The following is a 19,562-nucleotide window of genomic DNA, read 5'->3' on the forward strand; positions in this document are numbered from 1 at the left end:
TTTTTCATGTATCGTTCTATTCTTTCTATTCCATACCGAAACAGAACAACAATAAGTCATTATGATATCAAAATGATGTTAAAATGATTCCAAAATGATCATTACAAGTCATTTTTCAATCATTTCCGATTCATTTTAATGTCATTTTGACATGATTTATCTGCTTGGGTATAATCCTTTATCATCATTGCAAATCCATAGTGTGTTATTTTAAAACACATATGTTATTTGATTGAAGCCACTTTTAACACATTTCTCGCCGTTTTATATTACAACGCACTTAAAACGTTTTACTACAACGCATTTTAATGTGTACCAAATTGATATTGTTAAATGTGTTTATTTGATATAATGCGTTTAAAATTCTTAAAATTCGTCTTAATAAGCGCATTTTAAACATGTTATATCAAACGAACACGTGTTGACAATAAGTTCATTATATAGGTATATTACTTTAATATCTGTGAGATTTACAGTTTCATCAATCTGTTTTTTCTTTTGAACAAAATCACTAGCACACGTTGGTCCCAAGACACGTTTCACCACGAGATTAGATTTTTCAAACAGAAGACACTTTAACTTCTTATCGTGAATTTCCTCATCTTCTTTAATCTCGCAGAATTTATTTCAACCAGAATCAACTTTTTGCAATACAATTATCTTATTGTTCATCGATTGTAATAAGCTATCATTATTATTGACTTCTATTAAACGATCATGTACAAGTTGAACATCAGAAATATGTTCTCAAGACGAAAATGTAATATGTTTACAGCGTTCACCAATTAGGCAATATATTTTTTATTTTCCATTGTTAATAATAAAATGTATGAAACACAAATCACATAAATGTAAAACGTCACTTGTAAAACTTCACTTGAAAACAGCAACACATTACGTGCGACACGTGCTCACTTTGGTCTTAACACATCTATGATAGAATAATCGAGAATGCTGCGCACCCGTGTAAATTAAATAATATGTAATAAATGAAACGTGTAAGCTATTCAAACGTGTAAATTGAGAATAAACGTTTTCTTGTAATACGTTTAAAACTTATAATCCATTTTAAACAACGAAGTGTTTTTTATTATGTTACACGTCTTAGAAACGTGTACACATTATGACACATATAATGCGTGTAAAATTAACATATTACACGCGGTTACATGTTTTAAAATAACACAAATAAGCGTGTTTCCTCAAAATTAAACAGGAAAAATGTGTTAAAATAACGTACTCGGATTTGCAGTGTAGTTTTCTATCTTGATTCTTGTCAGTGATATTTTCTGTTAGCAAAGGGATAGGATGACTGGTGGGGTTAGATCTCGGGATTGGTTGTGGTTTATAGTCGAGGGGATGTATCGGAGGGTGCTTTCGTAGGTATATATACTCCTGTCGGCGGCGCAGCGGCTGATCCGAACTACTGAAACGTTCGCCGGTATATTCAGACGATACCAGCGAGGGTACCGCGAGGGTGAGAAAGAATTTGTAAAATATCAGTGAATTGAGCTCGGTCTTCCTATACAAGTGGATATTTTTCTTTAATTGATTTACTATTTAATCTACTATATAAATCGCCGCGAAGGTTTATTTGTCAAACGGTGAGTTCTAACTTAATTCTATGAATTTAAAAAATTATAATTATCAATATGGCTCAATCAGAATAAATTAATAGAGAATAAATCAATAAATTAAAAGAAGGGCTACGAGCCAGTTATAACATAAAGAATATTTAATAAACTTTCATACATACATACAAACGTTTCGACACCGATCGGGTCATTTTCAATGTAAAACAACAAACAATCTTACATAAATCATCGGAAAATTCAGTGAAATTATAATGTCCAGTAAAAAGTTCGGTTGTATTCGTAATATGCGGTCCATGTGTAAAAATATCAAAGGAGATCTCATCTCACTTTTCACAATTCTACAATCTTACAAATAAATAATAAGTTAACATTGCGTTATAGTTTAAATTATCAATGTACATTTTATAGTAAATTGAATTAAAATACAAATTAAATAAAAAATATATACCTTAAATTGTCTTAATGATGTAAGTTAGACGCCGAGAGGAAAACACAATTAACAAAGTTATATTTAATGAAAAGTAAATCATAATACATTGTATTATGGCTTACTTTTTATTAAATATATAAATGTGTTTGTATTTTAATTTAATTTACTATAAAATGTACATTGATAATTTAAACTATAACGCAATGTTAATTTATTATTTATTTGTAAGATTGTAGAATTGTGAAAAGTGAGATGAGATCTCCTTTGATATTTTTACATATGGACGGCATATTACGAATACAACCGAATTTTTACTGGACATTATAATTTGACTGAATTTTCCGATAATTTATGTAAGATAGTTTGTTGTTTTACATTGAAAATGAATGACCCGATTGGTGTCGAATGTATGTATGTATGAAAGTTTATTAAATATTCTTTATGTTATAACTGGCTCATAGCCCTTCTTTTAACTATTAAAAAATTATAATTTTGATATCGTAACTGATTTAAAAAAGTGTTTGAAAAACTCTTGATAAAAATCTAACTGCAGATTTTCCGATTATTAAACTTATTGGAGTAACCTTTATAAAATATTTTTTAGATAAATTTTTTTGCTATTTTTAAAAATTGATATTAAATATATTTTATTAATATTCTAAATGTATTCTATTAGAATTGTAACTTTTATTTATGTATTAATAAATTTCAATTGCAAAACTGTCACTCTAAATTAATATAGGTTTTCTTTCTAAGCAGAATAAATCAGAAGAATTGTTATTTCTTAGTGACTTGAAATATAAATTACTGATATAGTCTTACTGATATAGTATTACAATCTTTTTAAAATTGCAATTAGGATAAATAGTTCAATTACTAATACATTAAAGGCGGTATTCATAGTCAATTCTTATATTCAAGACTGTCTTAAGTACAGTCTTAAGATGTCATGAACCAATCAGAGGGCCATATAAGCATCTTAAGACATTATTTAAGACGATTTTGAAATAAGAACGGACTATGAATACCAGCCTAAGAGATATTGTAACTTTGATATGAATATCTGGCTGATAATACTTAATGTCTTCAGTTTATTAAAGATAAAGATATAACAAGAAGGTAAATATAATACTTAAACGATAAGTGATTATAGATTAACAGTCAGCGAGGAAGTTAACATATTATATCAGTGTTATATATTCATTTTTTAATTCATACCGTAAAACTGATGATATTAAGAAAAACACTAAAAATCGTAAACGTATTATTGACATTAATAATTACATTGTAACATTACATATAATTTATTTAATATACATTTTGCTTCTTTTATTCTCTTTTAAACCTAATATTAAATAAAACCTAACATTAAATAAAATAGTTTCAGTGAAACTTCAATGTACTTTGTTAATTTTAATTTATAATTATTTCCATATTTATTATGTTTGCATTTTTTTATACACACACGCATATACTTATTCTATGTATCTGTTGAATTCTCTGGCTAACATGACAGCCAATTAATCTTGTTAATGAAACACAATTGTTTTGTTTCAAATAATGGCGTTGTAAATAGAAACACATTGGCTCTTTTCAACAAAGAAAATTGAACAGTGAGTGTTTAGTGATTGATTCCTACACTTAGATTCAGCGATGAACTAAAGACGAGAATTAATCGTATTAAAGAATCACTGAGCGCTCACTTATCAATTTTATCCACTAAACGCAGCTATTTTATTGATCCGGTACTCAATCAAGGCATGTGACGAATGTCATCATTACAAAAGGACACGCCTGAAAATAAAATTCCGTGATTGATTTGATAGCTTCGTTATCGCCGTCAGTCGTGGTACTCTATACCTCGTATATATAATCATATGCATTAGAATGCGGCACAATGAATTTTACATATTCAACGAAATTGACTCGCGACTTCCCTTGTCATTTTGCGTTTCGTCAGTGGCAGGTTTATCTCTTAACGAATTTATTTCAACGACTTGCACCTGTCACTATTTGAATTGATTCCATATGCAAATTAAAATTAGTACCGTGGTCTTTATTATTCATGGCTTAAGTAATTCCATTTTCTTTTGACAATTTATAATTAAAATTGTGAAAAGCAGTTCAAGCTAAAAGTAGAAAGAATTCACGAAAAGAAAAAAATCCAAAAAATTTATACTATATTTTTATAAACTATTCTGCATAAAAAAATATAAAAAATATGATATTTTATGGTATATAACACGATATTTATAAGGAATAAAGCATTTCTTAACATTTATCAAGAATTCTTCGACTGATTCAGAGAAGTTGACGATATTAATTAATTTTGCACGTTAATCGTCGAGGAAACTTCTTTCTTACAAAGCAGTTGCATCGAAGTGAACTCGCAGGAAAACCCGCAATGCTTAATCATTTCCAGCTTATACAACTTTTATTACGTGTTAAAAGATTTTCGACTATGTTCCTTTGATGTGCGTAACGTGTAAGACGGGAAATTTCTCCGTAGTGGAGAAAGAGAAAAACGTTTATTGTGAATTTCTATCGTGAATTCACGATCGCACACGAATATCGAAACTACGTCATCTCAGTATTCTTTTGCATACAAGCCTCAACGTATCGTTGCAGCAACGAGATTACTGCTTTAAACTGTTCGAAATGCGGACACGGATGAATCCTATTCGTTTCTTCTGTTGCTTGCTTGTCACCATTATCGGAATAACGATCACCTGTGCCGAGCCGGAACCCATGACTAGATTAACTAGACCACCGCAGATCATCAACTCAAACGTCCAGCTACAGAGATACGCCGATTTGGTTAAAAATTTTTATCACATGTATGGAAAATCGAGGTAATTACATTTATGAACGTTGATGGCAGTCTCGTGATACAAATCAGTGGATAATAAAGTTGCTTCAAATGTAATTAGTAAATCAGTACACGATATGTACATATGCTTGGTAACACTGTTTGACAAAAAATGATTTATTTTTTCAACACCAGAACATATGAGTCACTTTCTCCAGTTTTTTTTGGATATTGAATATGAATCTGTTTTTCAAATTGCTCCATCATGTCACAATTTTAAGAAATTTACAGTTAAAATTAAAAAAGAGGCTATTTTCATATATTATGTCATATTACAACTACGTAATGTGCTGAAGAAATTTTATTGTCAAAATTAAGTATGTTATTAGAATTTTTAGCCTTCTTAAAAGGATTTTTTAATAAATGTAAGTATAATATAATTTAATGGAACAATTTAGAAACCGGATTTGTATTCAACATTAAAAAATTATAGAAAATGATTAATTCAGTGCTGGTGTGTCTTTTATCGAATAGTATAATGATTACTTTACGATTGTTACTTAACTTTATCTTAGATTAAAGCAAGGTTTACATGGAATAGATAACAGATAATTATTACATGCTATTATGATAAAAGAATGCATAGGTACATGAATTTTTTGAAACACTATAGTAATTTCAATAAGTAATTAATGTTATGAATAAAAGATTGTCTTGAAATAAAAGAAGACACAAAAATAGTCTGCCCGTACGTAATAATAAAAACAGAATTAATCGTAGTATAGAAATTAAAAAATCGACCATCACACGAGCAGGCATGGCAAACGAAGTGATGCTGCACCATTGATGGAGCTGAATGCCACTTGGGAGACTCTGAAGATGATTCAGGATGCGCAGCGGCAAAACGAACAGCAAAGGCAAGAGAACATCAGACAGAACAAAGAGCAAATCCTGCTTCGCAACTTTCCGAACTCGGACGCCGACGAGTATACGTTGTACGATGTTACACGATCTGGCTCTCTTTCGGACATAATTGGCAAATATTACAACGATGTACAATAAACAGTTCCCAGAACGTCCTCCTCTCTCTCCTAATATCGAGATTAATTTCCTCTCGATTCTGAAATAAATCAAAGTTTATTATTGTCCCGCATAATTGTAATAGTTATCAGTATTATGTTTTGCTTTTTTCTTTTTTTTTTAGTTTAATTTTCGAGTATCTTATCAATGCGTAGATAAAGATGAGAGTATATTTGAAAATGACAAATAGCGTGTACAATAGGAATGTAATTTCACGTCGAGGTATATGAAGGTTGACATTAAAAATCAATGCCTGGGATAATGCTTGAGATAAATAGAATTATACAAATTATATGATATAAATTGACATAGCACATTTGTAATCCTATTTAACCTTGCATAAATATAAATATAGCTTATGCAAAATTCTTTTGTTAACGATACCTAAGACGTACATTTATAATATAAATGAATTGAATTTAAACATCTATTCTATAAACAAACATGGAATTTAATTAATATATTTAATTGATACATGAAATAATGAGGAATTACAATTACTCTAATTTATTATAATAATGTTAATTAATGTTGAACAATAATTTCAGCAATTAACAAGTTACAATACAATGTAGTGGTACTGTTTGATGATAATGGTTCATTATTCTATATATAAATAATTATAGATAAACACTTACTTCTCATGAAGAAAATCGGAATTTTCTCAAAATTTATTCAACTCTAAATATTATCACATTACTAAGCGCTAAATTAATTACAAAAAAATGAATATAATATGATTTATAAGTAATTTTAATAATTTTCAAACTTGCAAACAATAAAAATTAAACTAAAGTAAAACTTCGACTAAAATGTTTGTTCTGTGTCCGTCATCATGTTCCTTGCTTGAAGGTGCCATGGATTCATTTTTTATTATCATTTCTCATTCACCATAAAGACACGATCTTCATTAAATAGACGAACTCCACAAACGGCATCCTTCTTCCGTTTGCAAATTTTCTGAACAGAATCAAAATAGAGAGGGTCAGGACATGGTTGAACCCATGCCACGCCACCACTACACAAACAGAACTTCTTGCAGTCATCGTTCGGGAGTAGCACTGCAAAATCAGGATCTTCTTCTGGACAAGTACCGATACAAGTAGATGGATCGAGATTATCATACTTTTCGTGTTTGTTATTTTCAGTGGTCAGAGTTTTCATCGAATTGTCATTGTCGACCGTTTTATCAATCATGAAGACGCTATCTTGATTGTACGAACGTACCCCACAAACGGCATCCTTCTTTTTCTTACAGACCTTTTGAACAGAATCAAAATAGAGAGGGTCAGGACATGGTTGAACCCATGCCACGCCACCGCTACACAAACAGAACTTTTTGCAGTCATCGTTCGGGAGTAGCACTGCAAAATCAGGATCTTCTTCTGGACAAGTACCGATACAAGAAGATGGATCGAGAGATCTGTCTCTCGAATATGTTTCACGTTTGTCGTCGTCGTTTTCATCGGTTAGAAATTGCAACGAATTATCATTATCAACCGTTTTATCAATCTTGAAAGAGCTATCTTGATTGTATGAGCGTATCCCACAAACGGCATCTTTTTTTTTCTTACAGATTTTGTCAACAGAATCAAAATAGAGAGGCTCAGGACATAATTGAACCCATGCTACGCCACCGCTACACATACAGAATTTCTTGCAATCGTCGTTTGGAAGTAACACTGCATAATGAGGGTCTTCTTCTGGACAAATACCAATACAAGTAGATGGATCGAGATTTTGAACTAATTCATCAATCTTTTTAATATTCTTGTCGCGAGTTACATTGCAGATATAATTCTCTGGGAAATCGCAAACTTTCAGAATAGGATTAAAAACGAGGTTTGGAGAGCATTTTTTAAGTATGCTAACGCCATTCTCGCAGACATAATACAAATTACATTCGTTCTCATGAGGAATATTGGTGGTTTCTGTTATTGTTTCGCACTTGGTTGATGTTGATGTATTGGGCATATTTCTTTCAACGTTGCAAGCGACGTTCTCCGGATAATCGCATACTCGAAGCTTTGGATTAAAGTATAAATTTCTAGGACATGTCTTCAAGATCTTCTCACCGTTGTTGCACTTGTAGTAAAACCTGCAATCGTTTTCATGAGGTATTTCATTATTTTCGTCGTAACATTTACTTGAATCAGGGACGGTAGGAAACGAGCTTTCAGGAATCGTTGTTGTGAAAGCATTGCATTTAGCTTCAATCGGCACATTGCAAATCTGACGAACGTAATCATAATATAGACCATCCGAACAATCTCGAAGAATCTGTTTTCCGTCAATACACTCATAATATTGCGTGCAATCGCACTCGTGAGGCAACAGTACTTGTTGTACGGAACCTGTGGGAGGACAAACCTCTAAGGTGACTGTCGGTATAGGTTGAGGCCCAGATGTATTTAGATCACATTTCTTTTGCGGATAATCGCACATTTGTATACTAACATTGAAATGAAGTCCTTCTAAGCAGTGTTGTAAAACTTTTTCACCTTCAGAACATAAATAATACTCGGTGCAACTATCTTCATGATTAAATGCTCTACCGTTTGGAGAACATTTATTGTTAATATTGTAGTCGTTAATTTGGATGTCATGAGATGGAAATTGCGAGATGCAGTTCACTTTGGTGCTCCAATCGCAAATCTCTGTTGCGTCATTAAAGTACATGTCAATTGGGCATGTTCGTAATACCTTGTCGCCTTCCACGCACTCGTAATACTGATTGCATAGACATGGATGAGGAAGTCGTAATGTTTCAGTTGATCCCTTAGGAGGACACATTGTGCGGGGTTCATCGATAGCTTTCGTAGTTGATGATGTTGTAAATATTGAAGTAGACGTTGTCGAAATTGTATCAGCAACACATTTGGCCTCAATCGGATCGTTACAAATTTGCCAAACGGGATCAAAATGTAGACGATTCGGACAAAATCGAAGAAATTTCTTTCCATCAGTGCATTCATAATATTGTGTGCATTCACATTCGTGAGGCAAAAATACTTTCTGTATGGAATTTGGAGGAGGGCAAATATCCAGATTGATTCTTGGCGAGGATTTGTTCAGATCGCAACTCTTTTGCGGATAGTCGCATGTTTGGATGGTCATATTGAAATGGAGTCCCTCCATACATTGTCTTAAAATTTTTTCACCGTTGGAGCATGAATAATAGGCAGAACAATCGGTGTCGTGTTGAAATTCTCTGCCTTCTGGAGCGCATGTAGTATTATAGTCATCAATTATAATGTCGGAGATTAAAATATTAAAGGTCGGAATCGGTCGAATACATTTTACTACTGAGACCCAATCGCAAATCTCTTTCACGTAATCAAAATGCTTGCCGATCGGACATGTTTGTAATATCTTTTCACCATCTATACAGTCATAATATCGGTTGCATAGACATGGATGAGCAATCCGCGCTTTTTCCATTGATCCCCTTGAAGGACATTGCTCACGGGGTTCATTGGAATTTTTTGTTGTTGTGGTTTCTATTGGGGTATTCGTTATTTCTTTTGTAGTCGTTTCTGTTGAAGTCGTTGGAGTTGAGGTTGGACAAGGAACTGTAGTATCAGGTGACGAAGTCGTTGTAGTCGGAGATGTTGTAGTCGTTGGAGTTGTTGGAGTCGTTGGAGTCGGAGTTGTTGGAGTTGAGGTTGGACAAGGAACTGTAGTATCAGGTGACGAAGTCGTTGTAGTCGGAGATGTTGTAGTCGTTGGAGTTGTTGGAGTCGTTGGAGTCGGAGTTGTTGGAGTTGAGGTTGGACAAGGAACTGTAGTATCAGGTGACGAAGTCGTTGTAGTCGGAGATGTTGTAGTCGTTGGAGTTGGAGTCGTTGTAGTCAAAGTTGTTGGAGTTGTAGTCGTTGGAGTCGTAGGTGTCGTAGTCATTGGAGTCGTAGTCGTTGGTGTTGTAGTCGTTGAAGTCGTAGTCGTTGGAGTCGTTGGAGTTGGACGAGGAACTGTAGTATCAGGTGACGAAGTAATTCTTCTATCACAGTCTACGTTTTCCCAATAATCACATTCACCGACCACTGGATTGAATAATAAGTTGCTTTCGCATCTTACCGAATCTGTACCTTTTATACCATTGACACACCAATAATAGTAATCGCATTTAATTTCATGAGGAATTTTGTAGTGCTTGCCATTTGGTTCGCAAATCCAAGCAACTGGATTTGATTTTGTTGGTAATGAGGAATTAAACGGCGGCGAAATCGGTGCTGGATTCGATATATCCATGTTCGGCGGAGAGTTCTTACAGTTTACGTTTTCTGGATAATCACATACACGAAGTAGCGAATTAAACAATAAGTTGCGGTCGCATTTCTGAAGGGTGGGACTTATCCGGCCATTAAAACACGAATAGTAATGATCGCACATAGTTTCATGGGGAAGCATGTGTTCTCTGTCATCAGATATGCAAGAATCCGATGGAGTCGAATAATTCAGTGCCGGGGTTGTCGGCGTTGGAGAACTCGATGTTGAGGTCGTCGGCGTTGGAGAACTCGATGTCGGAGTCGTCGGTGTTGGAAAGCTCGGTGTCGAGGTCGTCGACGTTGTCGGCGTTGGAGAACTCGATGTTGAGGTCGTCGGCGTTGGAGAACTCGATGTCGGAGTCGTCGGTGTTGGAGAGCTCGGTGTCGAGGTCGTCGACGTTGTCGGCGTCAGAGAACTCGATGTTGAGGTCGTCGGCGTTGGAGAACTCGATGTCGGAGTTGTCGGTGTTGAAGAACTCGGTGTCGGAGTTGTCGGCGTTGTCGGCGTCGGATAACTCGGTGTTGAGGTTGTCGGCGTTGGAGAACTCGGTGTCGGAGTTGTCGATGTTGAAGAACTCAGTGTCGGAGTCGTCGGTATTGGAGAGCTCGGTGTCGAGGTCGTCGGCGTTGTCGGCGTCGGAGAACTCGGTATTGGGGTCGTGGGCATTGGAGAACTAGGTGTCGAAGTTATCGATGTTGAAGAACTCGGTGTCGGAGTCGTCGATGTCGGAGAAGTCGTAGTATTTGGTGTAATTATTGATGTCGGAATACTTGATGAAGTTATCGAAGTCGATGAAGATGTCTGACATCCTGCACTCCAGGGCCAATCGCATACTTGAAGTTCGGGATTGAAGTGCAATTTATTACCATTCTCATCCATGAGAGGGCAGCCCATTGGCTCCCCTTTTATTCCCATGTGACAACTGTAGAATTTTGTACAGTCACTTTCATGGGGTATAAATACTGTCTCATTCCGTGGATTGGTCTCGGGACATTGTGTTGGAATATCAGCTAGTGATCTATTGAGGGCAATACCCAATGTGACCACTAAAATGGCCACTAAGTATGTGTCTAAAATTCAAACCGATATATTTATATATACACATATAGTATTAGTTATTTTTTAAATTAACTTTAATCATTAAATTTGGAAAATAATATTTTATCCAAATAATCAAATTTATAAATACTTTTCACATAATTTAATGAAAGAATGGAATATCTATGAAGTAATCATATAATGATAAAAGTATTTTTAACTTGTATATATCTACGAATAAAATGGTCATTAAGTATGTGCGTAAAGTTCAAAATGATATGTGTAACGATATGTCAGTTATTTATGAAATTAACTTTAGTAATTAAATTTGAAAAGTAATATTTTATTCGTCAAATTTATAAAGATTTTGCGTGTAATTTAATTTAAAAAAACGGAAAGATCTACGAAAGATAGAGGAAAGTCGCCGATACCGATACATACTCCTTTGTTTTTAGACAATATTTCTTAAACAAAAAATAAAAACAAAACTTTAAAAACGTAAGTACAAACTGAAAAGTGTCTTCTATCAGATAGTATATGCAGTTTTTATGATGCTGTTTGCAATTTTGCAATAATTAATTTTTTCATAAGTAAAAATGAGCTTCTGATAAATTGGGCTCCAAAACTGACACAGTAGGCAGTAATGCTACGTATTCATATTCTTTTTATTTTACAAGCATTATCTGTATAAAGTACCTATAAGTGAATATATATAAGATTTTCCAGAATCTTTCCACTTCGTTATAAAACATTTTTATTGAATTATATGCGTATTTAATTTATGCTGTTCTGCAAGATACAAATATGTAATGCGATAGTTTTTCAAGAGTTTTTTCATATATGCATGATTGTCTCCAATAGATTTATTTAACATTATAAAGCGACATTATAAAGATTAAGTTAGCTCATGATCTGTTTTACAGACAAGTGTGGCGGTTTACGCTGCCTCAATTTTAAATTTAAAATCGTATTATGAAAAGACTATATATAAGAGAAAAAATAATATAAATAAAACTGATTAGGAAACTACAAGCATTTAAAATGACGTAATATTATCAATAATTAATAAAGTGCAATAGTTAGTTTCTGAGAAATAAGGAGGTGTCACTTTAAGAGACCTGTGTCAGTATCGGCGACTTTCCTCTAATATAATGATAAAAATATTTTAAACTTGTATATGCTACGTACAAAATGGTCATTAGTATCTGCTTAAAATTCAATATATATATATTATTATTATATATAATATTATTTGAAATTAATATATAACACATATATGAGGAGCAGACTTTCAAAATGCGTTTTATCCTAAAATTTGTAATTTTCAGAAAACAAGAAAGAAAGAAACTCCGCACACAAGAAAATTACGCACTTTACAGAAAATCACAATATGTCAATCAGTAGGATGTGATGAAATATTAAACAAAATTGCTAAAAATGCATTTTGTTTGCCTCTAGTTAAAAAACATAATGCACTTCGAAATGTCTATGTTTTCTCAGCATATAAATTAACAATGAAAAAATGCGTTTTGAACATCTCAGAATAGCTTATAATAATGAGTAGCTTATAATAAATGAGTCTTTCAACACTGAACACTATGTCATCTCTAACTAAAAAAAATGAAATTTTGGACAAAATGCATTTTCGAATTCTGCTCTTCATATAATGTTAATTGAAATTAACTAAATAAACTCAGTAACTAAATTTGAAAAATAATATTTTATTCATTAAATTTATAAGTATTTTGTATAAAATTCAATTAAAAAATAGAAAATCTACAAAATAACTATGATAAAAATATTTTAAGCTTGCAACACACATGTATCTACTATATTATTTTACATTTCTTCATGCTGATATTTACGCACAACCAAACACAACTACTCGCACTGCATAAATTTTTCTCCTTTTTTTGCGTGCCCAAATAATTGTCTTGCACATTTGCCACTCAACAGTTATCCAATTTATTAAATAATCCTTCTATTTGCTTCTATTTTATCACTTCATCGGAATTCCGTCAGTTGCAAACACTCACCTTTCATCGTGGAAAATCCATTCGCTAAATGAAGAGACGAGTATCTATTTCTTCATTTATTAAATTATTAACTGACAAATTCGTCTTTGTGAAATGAGTTTTATATAAGCGTACAGCGCGTTATCGCATAGTATGTGCTTATCATATCTAACATTTAACAGAACCCTTCTCTTATAAAAGTCACTTAAGCATATCGAAGCAGGTGCAAAAATAAATTTATACATATCAATTACAGGGTGTCAATTAAATAAACGCGGAATAAAATTGCGAATATTCGTATAGAGAACAGAAATTTTATTCTATTAAAAAGTATTCGCCTATCACATGATGAAAATGAGTATAATAATCTCAAAATATTATAGCAATAAAAAATATAACAATAAAAATGTTAATTTTTTAAGGAAGTATTGAAACTATACTAAAACGAAAAAAAATACATAAAAATTAAAAGTTTCTGAATTTTATTTAAAAATTCAATTTTTTTGATTTTTGTAAATTTATTAATTATTCGAAATACATTCTATCTGAAATAACAATGTCTTTATAGCAATCAGATACAATTTTTAGAAATATCTCAAAAAAAAATCTTTCGAAATACATTGTGTATCGAAACTTTCTATATTTCCCGATTAAACTGTGTAATTTTTCGATAATTAAGTAATATGATAAATTAGCGTACAACTCGCGATTTCAGTTTTATTAAATTTTCTTAAGATAGCTTTATTTTAATGAGATTTTAGCTTCAGATTTAGTTGCAGAGTTATGAAAATTAAAAAATTGCGATAAATGACAACTCTTAGCATTTATAAAAAATCGTGAGTTATGGAGACATATTGTACTTCTAGAGAAAAGAGATAGTTGATTAAAAGTTCTGACAATAAAATCATTAATTTCATTTTATTTTCGAATAATCAGATATAAGATATAATAATAATAATAACAATAATCAGGTCATATTAAGTACTCTGTTATCTATTGATAACGTTTATCAATTTGGTAATTTGTACAAATAATTTTCTCCTTTAACCTACAAACACAAATGTATTATGTGAACTTCAATTTATTCTGCTAAATTTTTTATTATCCACAGTAAGAAATTAAAGAAGAGGTGTTAGTCCAAATCACCATTGTTTCTTTCATCTCTTCAGTTCAATGTACAGATACGCGATAAAAGTCGAAAATCGCAAAACTGCATTTTTTCTTCTTTTTACTTCAATTATCGTTTACCAGATTTTGCCCTTGCTTATCTACCAATTATTATATCTTGCTTATCTGCGCAATTGGCTAGCCATGGCCAGATGCAAACTAGCTCTGCTTCGAAATGTAAGCCGGGTGGGCAGGACAAAACGATAGGCGTGCCGTTGCTGCATAAGCAATATTTGTTACAGTTACCTCTGTACGGCAGACGTATCGTTTTATCCTTAGGATACAAAATTGGACATGTACCGATGCAATTAGACTTATCAGCCTTTTCCTCGGATATATCTGGTTCAGTCTCTGGGTTCATTCGGGGGAAACGTCCTGCGAGCAGACGCAGCTGCCAATCGCACTGCTTAATAATGTTATTGAAATGCAGACCATCGGGACACTTGTAAATTGTGCTCTTGCCGTCCTGACAAATGTAATATAGGCTATATTCCTTCGGATGAGGCAGCATGACTGTGCCTGAGGATGGACACTCAGGTGCCTTCACAAATACTCCGGTAACAATAACTGCTAAGGCGGCAACAATCACCACACAATAACCTGTAAATTATAAAATATATTTTCAATTATCGAATTAGATTTTTTAACACTCTCACTTGCATATTTCTTGATGAGACATTGATTACCAAAGTGATTTTAATCCCGCTGCGTAACAAGGAATAACTTTTATCGACTTTTATAATCGAGAACATTACCGCGATGGTGTAAGATTCGTTCTCGCGAATACGTGTTAAAAAAACAGTGGCGATAAAAGATAAACTATCTTTTACCGGAAATTTAACTTAGACTTAGGCCCGTTACTACCAATATAGTTTAACTTTTATTTCGGTTTGACTAATCATCTTTTTCCAGTTCTGAGAATTAGAAAAAGATAAAGAGTAAATTAAACTGAGATTAAAATTACTCTACATTTGTAGAAATGGGCCTTAATGATTAAATCTTGTCCTAAACGGATTTTCGAGTGTTCATGAAAAAAGAAGATAGAAAACAAACTTAATCGCGCACTTCAATATCTAACAAATAATTTGATATCAAACTTGCGTATACTAGTATTAAGAAACTAAATTACTTATCAACATTACTTATCACGTTATTTATCCTGTTGTTGCATATCGTGTTAAAGATCGTATAAAGTCTTCAGAAATTTACCTCTCATTATAGTTATTTATTTTTTTTATGTTACAGGATCGGATTAAATGTAGTCAAATTGAATATATCTCACTGACAATAAAATAGTTTAAGTCTTTATTATAATATAATTGATACACGCTCCGCGTTCGCACGTGTCGAGAAATAATAATGATCTGTCTCGTCGTTGTCTCGCAAGCAATCGCGTGACCTGTCTTCGGAAAATATGTTTACTTCTAAATTATTAGAAACGATCTCGTTTGCTAGCTTTGAAATCGACGCGATTTTCCCTTTTCTTTTATTTTCTTTTACCGCGTATGACATTTGCGTCAAAAAACGAATAATTATACTCGCGGCTTGGCCTCCATAGCTGTATCGAGGATCCGGTTTAGTCAAAAATACATTGTGATGCACCATAGTGGCTACATTTAAAATTATGTCATTTTAATATTTCGGTGATCGTTGTACAATGATTTCGCTTGTTCGCGTGTTTACCTTTTTTTTCTCTGCCTCGAACAGCTGAGCGGCCTTCGGACTAAATATGTACATGCTACTCTCGCGGATTCCGAATACATTTCTTCGAATATCTTTATTATAATTATCGTTCCTCAATTCTATTGCAGCTGAGGCAGTGGCGATGCATTCGCCACAATTTGATATATCAAAATGTATCACGCATTCGACAGTTAAAAATATAATAACTAACGGTTGCAACAGTCGTATCGATTTTTATATCAATCATCTTCGTTTGATAATAATCTTGCAGGAAGTGTCGTATCCCAAAAATAATCTAACTGCGCAAATGAAATCGAAAAATTTTTTTATTAGAATTTACATTGATTTGATTAACTATCAGTGAATAACACTGATAATTAAATGATAAAATTATTCAGCGTCAATTTCGAAATCAATTCAATTAATCAAAAGCCAAATTGTGTAAATATATGTATTTCAAGGAATTTTTTTAGACTGTGCAATAGAATACCATATGTGCAATACATATATTTTTGTAAATTGGTATTATCTTTGGAATTTTAAAAGTTTTCAGATAATATTCAGGATGACAGTCATATTTCTTGTTGACGTATAAAATCTTCACATCGATAAAAATAAAAATGATATCATAAAGTGAACGGTTTAAATGAATTCTTTGAGAAATGATCGATCTATTATATGAATACATATATTTGTAATTATGAGATTGCAGCAGAAACCGTTTAATCTTCAAAGATAATTTTCGTCAGAATATATTTTATAAATAATCATACGGATCTTTTTGCAACGGAAACGAGAGAAGGAGAAAACAATCAATAAAACACATGTGACACACTTAAATGTAATAATCTGCAATAAAATTGTAATTTTATCCAGGACAGCAATCATCTCTTTGTGTACTTGATAAAATATTTTATTTTCCAATTTATAGCACAAAATAATGAAATAAACTTTTACAATAATTGAAAGAAGAAGAGCAAATAAAAGCGCGGTACATTGTATGTAAAATTAATAAATAATATGTGAATAAAACTGTGTTTATTACAGTTTTTAAGTTGGGAAATTTGGGGGGATTATTAATATTTTCAGATTTGATTGCGTTGAAAGTTCGACAACCATATCGGCACGCAATTATCATTTCTGAAATTAATTCATTTTAAATGAATTTACAATATTCAACATCTTAACGTTCCGACCGTTATAGCGCTTCTTAATTTAAAGCTTATGTTTAACATTAGCGGTCTTTCAATCTTATTAATGTGAATAAAAATAATTATATTATGTTATATAAAAACGTTTACGTATTTCGGCTCGAATCATTCTCAGAGAACGCAGATTATTTCGATTATTAAATATCCGTATTAAGCTTATCAATATTTTATGTATATATATATCCAGTGTTTTCCGTTATCTATCTGACTTTATCTTATCTTTATCTAGATTATTAAGAATATAGATTATCTTTATAATCTCTTATCTTAGATAAAATCTTTTTCAAATTAACTAAGATTGTAGAAGGGTATTGTAAAAAAATTTCTATATAACTTCTAGTAGTAATAATGAGAATTTTTTTATGATATAGATAAAACTGGAATTAGTATGACATCAGTCAAAATTCAAAGCGACATTAAAGTACTTTTATATTTAGAAGATAAATCTGAGGAATTAGATATTCTTAATTGTATCCACATGTCAAACAAATTTTTTTTAAATATGACACGTCATTGCCATTATCAGCGTCAGTAGAGCGCCTTTTTATTTGTGGACAACAAATATTAATTCCACGTAGAAACCGTTTGTTAGACGAAATATTCAAAAAACTTTTATTCGAAAAAAATAAAGATTAATGAAAATATAAATACATTTTTTGTGTGTAAAAAAATGCCCTAATGCCCAATTCACTTCAGATAAGTTGCGGATAACCTTATTCAGGAGATATCTCCATTGTATTCTGAGAGATATCTTTTGGATAAAATTATCTAGAGGTGCAGAAATTGGACATAAATCGTTTTACTGCCTAATAGTTAGTTAAAAACAAAATTATCTTAAAAATTATCTAAATAAAAATTTCTTTAATTTCATCTTTTATCTAGATTAATGTAAAGTGAATCATCTTTATCTTATCTAAGATATATTTTTGTGTAATTTATCTTACCTATATCTAGATAATTTTTAATTATCTAAGCGCAACACTGTATATACCATATATGTGCCTTATATCTGCTTTGAACCATGCAAAAATATGTACGCGTACTTTTTTTTAATTTGATCCCGACGTCTGTATGCTCTTGAATGTTGGATTAATTAAAAAAAATATATAAGATTAATAGAACTCTGAAATTAACAAAAATAATAATTAAATAGTAGGGCTGACGGGAGAGTCAGACACAGATTTCGGTGAAAAAATCAATTGATGTAAAATAATCGACAAAGTTTGTTACCCACTAAGCAAGAAACGTTGTAGCAACGTTACTAAAATATTTCGTAACGTTTCTTGTTTACTGGATAGAGACATACATTAGAACATTTCATTTTAATTTCGAGCCACCTTTAGTAATTTTACAAATATTAAAAAATATCCTCACGCTCTCAACTGCACGAAATCGAGCCTGAATCTTCAAATATGAGTATTGATCACAGATGGTTCATAAATTGAGTAATACTCTACATTGTAAAAAATATGAATGGATTTAATACCATGCGGTGTTAATGTAATTTTCATTGTGATATATATCATTATTGATATAAATCAATATGAATTTAACGTTAAGAGTTTTTAATCTACGCTATGTTAGTGTTGATATTATTAATAATGAGAACTATAATATATTTACATCGATATGATGTTAAATCCACACCTATTTTTTATTAGTTTTTTAGAATGTATGGGCTATAATAACGCGACTTAAAAAAGTAATGACGTAAAAATTTTATAATTTTATAAAATATGTAATACTAATTAGAAAGCAGTTTTCACTTACCAAATGAAATAGAGAACAGAAAACTAAAATTGAAGCGAATAAATAACAGCTTACAATACATCGTAAAAAACGATATAAAAATAAATAAGTGTGGAAAGAGGTCAATAATTAATAAGTCAATAGACAGCAATAAAAATGTTTAAAATGTCACGAATTCGATCGGAAATTAAAAAAAAACGTACATCAGTAATAAAATAATATAAAAATTGAAAGTGAGCAATAAATCACACACTCACACGCACGCGCATACGCACGCACGCACGCACACAGAGTGTGAAGTATAAAAAAATAAATAAATAAAAATAAACTCGTAAAAACAATAAATGGTGAAAGTAATATGTCATACGCCTTCTACTTTGTAAGAATAAAGCGAATGCGAAATATTATACATATATCTACGTTTAAAAGTTGTCTAATTAAATTTGATATTTTCCGATTTCGCTCGCTTTATCAATATGACAATTGAAACAAATATCGAACGATGTCACGTTACCG

General features: G+C 31.8%; 3 protein-coding genes across 6 annotated transcripts in view; 1 reads left to right on the forward strand and 2 right to left on the reverse strand.

The window, feature by feature from the left end:
• Positions 1-6,288, forward strand: part of LOC108728771 (neuropeptide Y-like) — a 99,536-nt gene extending 93,248 nt beyond the window's left edge. For 2 of the 4 annotated variants that reach the window (XM_018457521.1, XM_018457523.1), the window contains 2 exons: positions 4,654-4,877; positions 5,650-6,288. In XM_018457521.1, the coding sequence (XP_018313023.1) occupies positions 4,684-4,877; positions 5,650-5,896 (441 nt within the window). In that variant the 5' untranslated portion in view covers positions 4,654-4,683 and the 3' untranslated portion in view covers positions 5,897-6,288. Of the gene's footprint in view, positions 1-1,432; positions 1,478-1,588; positions 1,605-4,653; positions 4,878-5,649 lie in introns of those variants that run through there. The other 2 variants (XM_018457524.1, XM_018457522.1) reach the window with 2 other exon arrangements.
• A 402-nt stretch (positions 6,289-6,690) lies between these two features.
• On the reverse strand, positions 6,691-13,336 carry LOC108728767 (uncharacterized). The gene is made up of 2 exons (XM_018457514.1): positions 13,258-13,336; positions 6,691-11,253 (listed from the first exon to the last, which is right to left on the reverse strand). Exons 1-2 carry the CDS (start codon positions 13,262-13,264, stop codon positions 6,791-6,793), a joined length of 4,470 nt encoding a protein of 1,489 aa, XP_018313016.1. The 5' UTR covers positions 13,265-13,336; the 3' UTR covers positions 6,691-6,790.
• A 1,162-nt stretch (positions 13,337-14,498) lies between these two features.
• LOC108728773 (peritrophin-1) lies at positions 14,499-14,990 on the reverse strand. The gene has a single exon (XM_018457527.1). It carries the CDS (start codon positions 14,912-14,914, stop codon positions 14,501-14,503), a length of 414 nt encoding a protein of 137 aa, XP_018313029.1. The 5' UTR covers positions 14,915-14,990; the 3' UTR covers positions 14,499-14,500.
• Positions 14,991-19,562: the final 4,572 nt, after the last annotated feature.

This window comes from Mycetomoellerius zeteki, unplaced genomic scaffold, assembly GCF_001594055.1.
Source record: "Mycetomoellerius zeteki isolate Tzet28-1 unplaced genomic scaffold, Tzet1.0 scaffold64, whole genome shotgun sequence".
Taxonomy (NCBI): Eukaryota; Metazoa; Arthropoda; class Insecta; order Hymenoptera; family Formicidae; genus Mycetomoellerius; species Mycetomoellerius zeteki.

Coding starts and splice junctions, on each gene's coding strand:
- LOC108728773 (XM_018457527.1), bottom strand. CDS start 14,914: ATGCTGCCTCATCCGAAGGAATATAGCCTATATTACATTTGTCAGGAC.